The 12277-nt window shown below is 32.9% G+C and overlaps 1 protein-coding gene across 7 annotated transcripts in view; it reads right to left on the bottom strand.

Annotated features, from left to right (window-relative positions):
- The window catches only part of NUP98 (nucleoporin 98 and 96 precursor), a 95342-nt gene that overhangs the window by 39545 nt on the left and 43520 nt on the right, over positions 1 to 12277 (bottom strand). For all 7 annotated transcript variants that reach the window (XM_074304960.1, XM_074304953.1, XM_074304955.1 and 4 more), the window contains 6 exons: positions 12086 to 12273; positions 9390 to 9506; positions 6676 to 6968; positions 4606 to 4719; positions 2019 to 2157; positions 922 to 1099 (listed from right to left, as the gene is read on the bottom strand). In XM_074304960.1, coding sequence (XP_074161061.1) covers positions 922 to 1099; positions 2019 to 2157; positions 4606 to 4719; positions 6676 to 6968; positions 9390 to 9506; positions 12086 to 12273 — 1029 coding nt within the window. The remainder of the gene's footprint in view (positions 1 to 921; positions 1100 to 2018; positions 2158 to 4605; positions 4720 to 6675; positions 6969 to 9389; positions 9507 to 12085; positions 12274 to 12277) is intronic.

Below are 12277 nucleotides of genomic sequence, written 5' to 3' on the forward strand. Positions count from 1 at the left end.
AGTTACAACTCATATACCCAGTGCTTTTAAAAACACTTTAAAACAAACACCAAACGTCTATAGGCTCTTGTCTATAAAAGATACAAATTTTATTCTTTCATATTTAAACCCCTTCAAAATCTAGCTTAAAACTGTTTCCTAAACGATTTCACATTATTTCTTTGTATTCTTTCTTCTGAATGTTCTAGTCAACCAACTTTCATGCTATGGAATAGGCCTACCTTCTTGCCTGCAATATTGCCCCCTCTCATTACCTGTGATTCTTGGAATCCTTAATTCATTTCAAGGCTACCTTAAGTGCAACCCCCTATGGATTATTCCTGATTACCTTATTTGTATTTATTTCCTACTCCCCGAATCCACCCACTAAAATAGTGAGAACTTACTATGAATATATATTTACCAATTTGCCTCCTCACAGTAAAATGTAAAATCCATGAACCTAAAAGTCTATGGTTATTTATTTGTCTCTGTAGCCCCAAGGTTTAGCTCATATCAGGCTACATATAAATTCTTTTTTCAACATTCTTCTTTTAACTCTTGTTTTATCTTTCTATTCTACTCCTTTTAAGTTCTGTCCTAGCATTCCAGTTAGAGTAAATCTACTCCTTCTCCTATATGTAATCCTGAAGGCATGAATTTTGTTTCCCTCCAAAAGGCTTCTCAAGCCTTCTTTTAACTGAATATCTACAAATTCTTCAACTGATCCTTTTCTAACACTGTCCTTCAGTGTAATCAAATCAGATCTTAGTTACAGTTATGTAACTTTTGACAAGGTAAGTCATTCAATTTTTTCTTTTTAAAACTAAGACAATTTTCCCATGCAATGGGACCCCTGTAATTTTGTAAAACATGGCTAGGAAGGTTTTGCTTTTGGTCAAAATCCAGTTAATAAAGCCAAAAATAACAAGATACTAGTACCTTAAACACCCAAGAACCAGTCTCTGGTCGATATTCCTTGAATTGGGCACCTTGTTTTCGTGAAACAGCTTCTAACCTGCCCTCATAGTTGATATCAGCTAATCGTTCAGGACTCTTTATTAAGCAACGAGAAGTTTTGTCAGTTGGCCAAACTCCATCCAAAGTAACTTCTGCCCGCCTATTAAATACAAAGTCAAGTTTAAGTGTTTCAAATTTTAGCTCTCAAAGCTAAACAAAAGTTACACACAAACCAAAGATAAATTAGTCACACACTGCTTTCAAAATTTCCCCTTTCCCAGATGTTTCTCCTGATTACACCAAAAACTATTAAAGACAGGTACCAAATACTCTGCTCACCCCATAGCATTTCATATAATGTGTATATAATGGTGATTAATAAATGTTTCATAAAAAGTGAGTAAATGCCTAAAGTATGAGTTCTAGGACTGGATGGGAAAGATCAAAAACTCAAGTATTCTAGTATTCTTGCCAGATGCAAGATTTTTAAAACACATGATAGCAGAAGGATGTTCAAAAGAAAACAGTTATAGACAGTCCTTATAATATATGGTAATTTTACTACATATATTAATAAAAAAGATTAATGGCTTAATGTAAAATCCTTTTTTTCCTAACCTTGTATATATTCATTATGTTTGCTAAATTCATAATAAAAAAGATAATTTTAAATTTAATATAATTTAAAAATGAAAACGCTTTCTTTATTTCATTCTCAGTTCTGTCCATGTCATGTCAAAGCCACCTGTTCGTCCTTTTTGCCAAGGTATAATTCAAATGCCATCTCTCTGATGAATATTTCTCTAACTTTAATCCTTACCCTATATGAAGAAATTGACCTTTCTTCAAGCACTAGTCCTTGATCTCTACATTTCACTTTTTACTCTTTCTGAGGTAAGTTATTTGCACACATGGCTGTTCCCAATAGAATGCAAGTTCCTAGAGAGGTTTGTGTTCTAAAGGATCTTTATCTCTAACATGGGGCACAGGGAGTACTAAAAGGAAACAGTGGGCGTGTGAATTGAATTATTTCCTACTACCCTCTCATTAAGCTGGGGGGAAAAAAAAGCTTTCATTACCTATTTAGGCCTTCTCCCACAGGAGGTTTCAGCTCATCATCCAGATAGACAATGACTTCTTTTCTACGAATATGTACAATTTCATCCAAGTTGAGGTTAGTTAAATTCACCACTCCTTCAAAATATATTGAGCCATAACCTAAAGTCAAAGCCAACAGTTAAAACCCATCCTCTGCACCACAATCACAGAAATTTCACATCATCACCTATTAGCTTTGATGGTTCACCAACGAATCACCCTTTTAACAATACCACGTTGATGCTCTCCTTTTTTTCTTGTATAGTGTTTTTCAAATTACAGTTGTTAGTTGGATGAAAACAAATGACAATTTACTAAAAGCATTTTCAACAAATAAAGTTAAAATACAATATCAAATGCAAAAATAAAACTAAACAGTTAAAATGAAACCATGCAAATAATGTTCAAATGATGTTATACACTATTACTTATGTTTTCAATTATAGACAAGGGAAAAGGAAATAACAGGGAAAAAAAGGAAACAGGTCACTTAAATAATTTGCTTTTAAAAAATCATTAGCATATTAAGTCCATCATAATATAAATTACATATTATGTCTTTTGCTATAATGAGTTCAGTTTCTGGGCTCAGTTATTAAGTAATTTGGGTTTTTCAGTTTCTGAAACTTGTTATTTCCTTTTAACCTATTTTAGCACTAAGTTTAAAAGAATCATTTCCAATTCATCAACAGAAAGATCCAGAAAGTTGGGTCATTCCCATTTATTGACATAGTGGTATAAAACATGGACATTTTCTATTATAATGTTCCACAATCTTGTTTCTCAGGTCTTTCTATCTTTTTGTTTTTACATTTTTTTGAATAACTAAAAATATTTGTTGTGGAATTTGAGATCTTCTTTTCCATAATTCTCAACTAATATAGTTCAATGAATCAATTCCATAGCAATAAATACTTGTCTTGTAGAATTTTTGTTGCTGCTTACTTAGTGACCTAACTCTAACTTATTCTAAGTGGGACAAAATAACAAAGAATCCCATCTTCAGCACTTGCTGACACTTTTCACTTTCAGCCTGGACATAAAAAGTATCACGTAAGAGCTCTGTCAGGTTTTCAGATGGACAAATAAAAAATCCTCATGATAAACCAATTAAATCACCAATTTACAGTATTTAAACTTTAATTTTTCTGTACTTTCTTATTAAAAGAATTTAATGGTAATTTTTTGTGTGTGGATGATTTGAGTACAAATGTTTCTTCAAAGATACATAAAGCCTCATTTCCTTCAAGATAAATTCCACTAGCTTTTCTGCTAACCATGCTACATGCTTACCTCCATATTATAATCCTATTTTAATTGAGAAAAAAAAAAAAAAAAAAAAAAAAAACAACAACAAAACCAAAAAATACAACTATTTTTGAAGCCTTGGTGGTGATATCTAAAACATTCAATTTTTAGCAGATCTTTTTCTTAAAAAAAAAAAAAAGGTATATATGTACATTTATTTTTTTACATATTTCCATCTAAGATATTTCCATCTAAGTCATATTGGGAGAGAAAAATCAGAATAAAGGAGAAAAACTATGAAAAAAGCATAAAAAGGTGAAAAAAAGACTATGTTTCAATACGAATTCAGTCTCCATAGTTCTCTCTCTGAACGCAGATGGCATTTTCCATCCAATGTTCATTGGAATTGCCCTGCAATTGCTGAGAACTAATTAATAATTGATTATCACATAACTGATTACCATACAATGATGTATTGCTGTAAACAATGTTTTCCTAATTCTGCTTGTTTCACTCAGCATCAGGTTACATAAGTCTTTCCAGGATTTTCTGAAATCAGCCTGTTCATCATTTATAAAATATTCCATTACTTTCATATATAATAACTTATTCAGCCATTCCCCAACTGATAAGCAGCCACTCATTTTCTAATTCTTTACCATGACAAAAAGAGCTGCTACAAAATTTTTTTCACAGGTGGGTTCTTTTCCATCTGATGATCTCTTTGGGATATAGACCCAGTAGTGACACTGCTGGATCAATATATAGAGTTTTATAGCTCTTTAGAATGGTTGAATTAGTTCACAATCCCACAAATAATTCAGCAGCTCCTTTTCAAATGCTATCCTCAAACCTCTATAAAGTTTTCAATGGGATTTTTTCTTGCTAATTTTTAGATTTCCCCTCTCATTTGAGGTTTCCTAATCTTCCCATTTTTCCATATGTTGGAAGAAAAATAAGCCTCACACACAGAATTATTACTTTTGATATAGTTCCAAAAAGAACACAAAGATCCACAAAATGGCCACATAGGCAAGGATAACTTTGGCCTTCCCATTCACAATCAGAAAGTTCCAGCTATATCCAGAGTTTTCTAGTGACACCACAAAAGTTACCTTCAGTGATCCCAAGATCTGAACATACTTTCTGGCAGCAGAGTCACTCCATGCACCCTACTGATAGACCAATGTTTAATGATCTGGCTCATTAAAAACAACAACAAAAACCAAGGCCTGCAAGATATTAATTGTTCACACGAGAGAGAAAAGACCCTATATATCTCATCTCTAGAAGTCATACATTAATACAAAGTAAACTCACCTTTTCGACCTATGGTGAAATCTGTTACAATACACTCTCCCTTTTCATTGGTAATTTTGGCTAGGTCATCCATAGAAGGTATTGTATAATAGCCAACTCTGGTGAGAATAATGCCTATGACAGAAATGGGAAACAAGATAAAAAAATCTGACTGGGGCTAAGCAGTAAATATCACTTCATTCATTTAAGGGGTCAGAAAACTGGGTTTGTATCCATTAAGCTAAGAATATATATTTTTTTAATAAAAATGTTATTGTATTTAATGATATAAACACAATTTTAAACTCCAGTTCTGCTCTCCAGAGCAGTCTCACCACCCAATTTAATTTTTGAACAATGGAACATTAAAGTCTGAAAGTGATCTCTTGTTTCAGTGCCTCTCATTTCAATGAAAAAAAGACAAGGAAAAACAGAAAGGGGGAAAATAAGGTGCCCAAAGCGACACAACCAGTCTGTAACAGGGTCACTGTAAGCCCAGATAATACAATGCTTCCTACAAATCTCTTATTTTTAAAATCCCATTTTTCTATGGCAAGCTTCCAGATAGTACTCTGTCCACAGCTAAACTTAATTGTCACTTAAATTTGCATTAAGACTTCCAGGATACTGTATATTACTCTTTATCCTCAGACAAGTTAAATTGTATCATGTTTCATGGCCTTTGGTTGTATCTATCTTGGTCAGGATAACACAAGAAATAAGCTTCAAAGAGTACAGTAGAAATATAGAAAGAAAGCAAAATTTGGACGATTTTATGATGAAGACTACTCCAAGCTCCACTCACAACTAAGAGCCAGGAGAACCAGTAGTTATCCCTACTCCTATCATACCACTGACAATACCTATCTGCAGATCTCTCCAAATAGGAACACCAAAATCAGAGATTTAGAACAGAAGAACTTTTAAAAGGTATCTAGTACAACCCCTTCATTTTACAAATGAGGAAATTGAGGCTCAGTGACTTCTCCAAAGTAAATTACAGAGGTAATAAGGAGAAGAGTTACTATATATATTAAGATACTCTGCCTCTAAATCAACTTCTCTTTCCACTGAAACACAATAGCTAGACTGATATGAGAAATTTGCTCTGCTACACTAAAGCCCTCCTCTGATCAAATATCACTGCATAAAGTGACCTCAGTTTCCATCAATAGAACAAAAATTTAGTCCTACCAAACTAAAAAGGATGTTTTCTGAGGATTAGTCTAACTATGTCTGAAAAAGTCTTCACCAGGAGAGTGGCTTCTGGATGATGAGGGATTAAAATCTACATTAACAGAATGATTACTGAAACTGAAAGACTCACAAATCCTTGAGGTTCTGAAATGAAAAGAAATTTAGAAGATTACATGTAATTTTATCATAGTAAAAGGAAAGTTGAAGAGTGAAATTGCTAAAAGGCACAAAAAAGGTATGCTAGGCTATATAATAAGCAGATTTTATATATTATATTGTCCTTAATTTACCTTATTTATTTAAAGAAAGTAGCAATTAGGATACCATAAAATGATGGAGAACACATCTCATGGTAACAAGACAATTGAATATATAACCAGAACCATTATAGTTAAATTCAGGATCTGCTGACATTAGCCAGTAAGGCATTGTTCAAGCATTATCTACAACAGGAAGGACCATGCAAAAGGTCTTCTGGTGAAGATGAATAAATCTTTTCCATCTTTTGTATGGCCTAGTGATTTAATATATAGCTGAAAATTAAGATATTAGGGACTTAGTGCTACTGAAGTGTAGACATCCAATATCAAGGCAATGATTTTTCAAGAGATATTCCTTCCTCTCACAAGTACTAAGCCCCTAAATAGGAAACAAAGTAACAATTTTATCAGAATTCATCTTACATCTTAAATGTAAACCATAAAAAGATGTGCAGTTTAGCATGTGCAATAGAAGAGTGGTTAGGATCCTGTGAAGTACATCAAATGGAAGCAATAACAGAGAAAGTACAGGTTCTACCAACATGTTTTATTACATGGACTATCAGTCTATGATGGTCAAAGGTACTTCAACTAACTATATAGCAAGACAGCACGTTGTTTTAATTTGACTGACCTGCTGGATGGATCTGATAAGTACTTTCCTCTTCTTCTTCTCGATCATCCTGCAAAGACTCATCATGGAAAGAGGCCTCTTCACTGCTTCCTTCCAGGCCATTTCGTAAGGCACCACGCATATTCAACACGACAATGGAATCATCCACACTGCTGTGGTGTTTATTTACTGCATTCTCAGGGGTTTGTGGGATAGGTTTGGCAATGGGGTTAGTGTAGAAACGTGACACAAGAGAGTCATCATCCCCATCCTGTTGATGATTCTCATCAACAGCTTTGCTGAGAAAACTAAATCTATAGAAAAAAAATGAAATCAATTTAACATGTTTGATTTAAAATGAATCTCTGTTGTGACCTAGTCTTATAAACAATATATCTTATGAACACTCTAATTGGAACAAGACAGTTTGTAGCCAACTATATGCCAATTAACTTTCATGATAAATGGCAAGTAAGTAGATTTTAATGGCTACATCTCCCTTCTAGTCAAGACTGTCAGGACGCATATTAAAGAAAGCCAAATAATATTCAAAAATGACATGAGGATATGATTTCTTTTGAAATATAAATATTATGTGCTCAAAAGTCATAAATAAGAAAATTAATCATTTGGAGTATTTTTAAACATGTGGTCAGCAATATTCCCAGTCACGTCTCAGAGTACTTTCCCTCTGAAGATATTGAATTAAAGAATTGAATAAATTTGAGCTTAAAATACTTAGAAAAAATACTAAAAACAGAAGGGGAATATTAAAATTATAGAACTGTCTTAGAAAATGTTTGTCAACTCCTTAATTTTGTAAACAAAAAAATTATGTTAGTCCAATTCTCAAAAAGCATGAACTCCTGTCCTCCAGAATATGGAGTTGGCCAGTCATCCTGTACTTAATAATTGGAATGAGAACTATGACTTCCCTAATGTAGGATCTCCTGGATAAAGAAACTCCACCTACCAAATCAAGACAGCACTTTACTGACATGTTAAGTAAGCTTACTAATAAGGGTCATATAGCCACTATATTTCAGATAAAAGCCTTAAACCCAAGTTTTCCTGGTTTCAAGGGCTAATCTCTACTATGATGGGTACTTTCCTAATCGTGCCATTCATTCTTAGTATGGCTTTAATGATCTTTTCTTAAAACTATCTCCTTCCAATTTCTATCCATTAATCTTAGTTCCTTCCCTTGATCCCCAGGTCAAAGACTAAAGCCTAAGTGTTAGTCCATATTACAACTCCTCAACAAGAGGTCTGAACATATCACCTCTCTGATAAATCCCTAAGAGTGTTATTACCTCTAGGATTAATATAAAATCCTCCATTTCTTGTTTAAAGTCCATCATAATCTGGCCCATTCCTACCTTTCCAGCTTGCATAGAATTTGCTTTCTCTGTATACTCTGATTGCATGAAATTGCTCTTCTTGCTCTATGTCAGACACAATATTCAGACACCATGCCTTTTCAATGTCTAGAATGCTCTCCTTCCTCACTTTGACAACCTCACTTGAAACTAAGGTCAAAACCACTTCTGCAAGAAGTCTCTAGACTGCCCTGACTCTTACTGCTAACTTCCATCTGAGATTAATAATAATGTTAAGAATGAGTGTTAGCATTTACATAGTTGCTTTACATATTACAACTATCACATTTGACCTTCACAACAACCCTGTGAGGGAAGTGCACCATTTTACAGATGAGAAAAAGCAAAAAGAAGTGACTTGCCATTTTAACTCAGGTCTTCCCGATTCTGGATCCAATGCTCTATGTACTGCACCTCTTAATATCTTTAAAGATTGACTTTCCTCTGCATTGTATGTATGTATAGCTGTTTTCCTCTCATTTAGAAAGAATGTAAGTTCCTTGAGGCTAAGGACAGTGTTTTAATCCTTGTTTTATACCTCTGGTACTTAATACAATGTGTGACACATACCAAATGTTTAATAAAAGCTGGATGACTTGAATGACATGAAGACAAATACTATACTAAAATGTAAGAATTCATTGTATGCCACAATTGAAAGAAAACTTAATAATTCAACTAATTCATTTTATAAATAAATTTAGAGCCAGATATAAGCTTAATGCTACACACCTATTAAGTTGTACTGCTTTGACTCATCCCAAGTTTTTAATAGTATTTTGTCTAATTACATGTAAAAATATGCATTTTTGTAAAAATTTTGATTTCTAAATCTCTTTCCTTCCCTCCCCTTCCTTACCTCTCCTCTTTTCAAGACAGCAAGCAATCTGATATAAAGTAAATAATGTACAATGTTTTTTGAGACAATACTATTTACACTCTTAATAGACCACAGTATTGTGTAAACAATAATTCTTACAATCACTGAGAAACCAAAAAATTCACATGATTCCCTTTATTGAGACATTTGCTTTACTCAGGTAATCTAGAGTCCATGAGATCTCTGAGATATGCCTGTAATGATTGGACAAATAGCCATTATCCAGTTAGGTAACCTAAGACATGAAGATATGGTAAATGTAATGAATTATTACTACACGTTTGGGCCAAGTCACTCCCTATGGGGACCCTCCTTGACACAGGAAGATTTAACAAAAGATAGGCAAAGCCTCTGCTCTCCCACCTCCTATAGGCAGATGGCAAGCCTCTGAGCTAAAAACCTGAAGGAGGTTATATTTAACTCAAGTTTTATAGTCTTCTTTTCACTGCTTAACAATTCAGTATAACTCAACATACCTTTCCCCATTCTCTGGATAATCTGATGGTGAGGCCAGATCTTCAGCTTCCCGACTAACAGGAGAAAAGAGGTTACTATTGTTGAGATTCTTTAAAACCAACTTCTTGATACTCTTCCTGCAAAAGAAATGAAGATGACAATTTTCAGAGAGAAAAAAGACAGAAACCTGAGAACTTGAAGTTGTCATTCTATCTTCTTTAATTGCTTAAACAACATGGAGTAGCAGGTTGTAGATATAAAATATTCCTTTGACTAAATATAAAAACTGTTTTAAGCTGCTAGAAAAACTGTTAAATATATATTCCTCTCAGTTTCAATCATATGATCACTCAAGAGGTGGAAGGGGCTGAAAGGGCCATCTAGTTTAACCTCGTTAGTGTATATGTGAGAAAACAAGTACAGGAAGGCAAAGACTATAGCTGAGAGGAAGGAAAGCAGTCAATAGCAGTCAAAATATAAATGCTAAAAAGACACACAAAATGAGACAAAAAAAAAAAAAAATCAGATTGTGTCTGAAAATCTCTATCCATCTATTTTTCTAATAATGAGTATATTTTATTGGGCAAACTTACACTGCATAAATACATACTGTATAAATAATATACACATATTCAAATATATCCTACTATATACAATACATATGTACATATATTTATTAAATCATATTATAGATATAAATATTTATACCTATCAACTCATGTGTGTGTATAATAAGATATATGAATATAAATATCCTACTTTGCACAAAAGTTTACCTAATAAAATTAACTTGCATTATGACTTACACATTAATGAATAACACATTTGAAAGTTTACAAAGTGCTTCCATTGCAAATATAATGAGTTAGAATATGTATCATTTCACTTTTACAAGTGAGGAAAGTAAGACTTAAAAAAAATAAAATAATTTGCTTAACATTGCATAACTAGGAAGTATCAAAATTGGTATTTAAACCCAGGTCCTTCCTGATTTCAATTCCAGTGCTTTTAATACATTTTATATTTTTCCACCCAACATATAAAGACAGTTTTGTACAGTTTTTAAAATGTACCAAGGAAATTTTTAAAATTATATAAATCAACATTGTATTGATTAAAACTGGAATCAGAGCAGAATGAGAAAAATTATGCCCCATTTCATAGTTTCATTTTAAGGAAAGAAAAAATAGACCTTGAGGGAAATCTAAGAATATAAATCCTGTTTTGATCTTGGCAGTCTCTAGCCATAATCTAATAAAGCTACATGCCTACTGGTTTAACCTAATTCAATTCCACAGATTTTCAAGAACTATGCAATGTTTTTTCCAGAATGATTGCATTTACTCATCCTCTTAAGTGGAGGTAAAGTTTATTTTTATAAGCAACTTGGGAGGAGTGTCCACCATCAATTGGGAAAATGACTCAACAATTTTTGGTATAATGTAAGAGAATACTATTGTTCCATAACAAATGATGAAAAGGACATTTTCAATGAAACTAAGAAGATTTTTATGAAGCAATGAAGAGTTAAGTGTACAGAAATAATAGTGCAATTTACACAAAAACAACCAATTTTTAAAGACTTAGGAATTCTTACTAACAGAATGACTGATCACAATTTCAGAGGACCAAATGATGAAGCAAGTTAACCACCTTCTACAGAGAGAAGATAGTCTGAGAGTACAAAGAATGAAACATTATTTTGGACATGACCAATGCAATAATTACTTTTATTCGAATACACATACTTATTAGATCAATTTGGTCCTTTTTTTATTGGGAGATTGTGAAGTAGAGAAAATTGATTTTTTTAATTAAAAAAAATTGTAGTTTAATAAAATACAAATAAAGTCTGGAATTACTCATGTTGTAAGGCCTGGAATTTATATAATCAGCTCTTAATTTATCTTTTTGTGTTCTATATGTTAGATAATAGGTTGGATTAAATCAGAACATTCCTGTATTACAAAGTTCTTAAAAATCAGGGACTTTGTGACTAATAGACACTTACCATAGCATCAGTTGCTTTATGGCTAGCCATTAACTGAATTGTTGATCCCTAATAAACTAAAATTTCCTTTAACTTGCAGGATTCACTACTACTACATTTTATTTTTAGAACAAATGTTTTCTAAATATTGTTAAATCCAATACTTCATAAGCTGAACATATGAAGTTTCAAGAGAATGAACAAATTTTGGATTCTCCCTAACTCCCCTATTATCAAGACACAATCTAACAAGGTTTTTTTGTGTTTTTTTTTAAATCATGCAACTTTTAAAGGAAAATAAAAGTTTTTTAAATGACTGCCTTAATAAAAATTTAGGAAAAAAAAGAAAAATATAAACATCAAAATAAAATGTGCTTCAAAAGCTAAAGTTTTGGATATTTAAATAATCCTTAATAAAAAGGAAAAACAAATTTACAACCAATTATTCAAAACACCGAAGGAGTTTTGGCTTTTTGGGGAGGATGGGAAGATGGAGAGAGGAGGGAAACAATCCACTTAAGATTTCCATGATACCAAATTTATATTATGAACACAGACACAAAAAAACCCATTAAGGAAGCACACATATAGAATTAAGAACATACAAAGAACACCTAAACAAAAAAAGAAATAAGGGAACAGAAAGGCTTACAGAGAAATAAAGATTATAACAGTGACAATTTTGTTCTTTCAAAATTCATAATATGTTAAAGTGTTCAAACTAACTTGGGCATGAAAGCTCCATTGGCTAGAGATGGCTCATCATCATCTAATCCATCAAACAGATGGGATTTGGCAGTCCCTGTTGTCTGAAGAGCCTTGGGTCGGACTCTCGTGGCAGGGCGAGGAGTCAGTTTATAGTGAGTAGGGGTGGTCAGAGCCTTCTGTGCAGCTGGATTTGTGGGTTTCAAGCGCTGC

Source organism: Sminthopsis crassicaudata, chromosome 3, assembly GCF_048593235.1.
Source record: "Sminthopsis crassicaudata isolate SCR6 chromosome 3, ASM4859323v1, whole genome shotgun sequence".
NCBI lineage: Eukaryota > Metazoa > Chordata > Mammalia > Dasyuromorphia > Dasyuridae > Sminthopsis > Sminthopsis crassicaudata.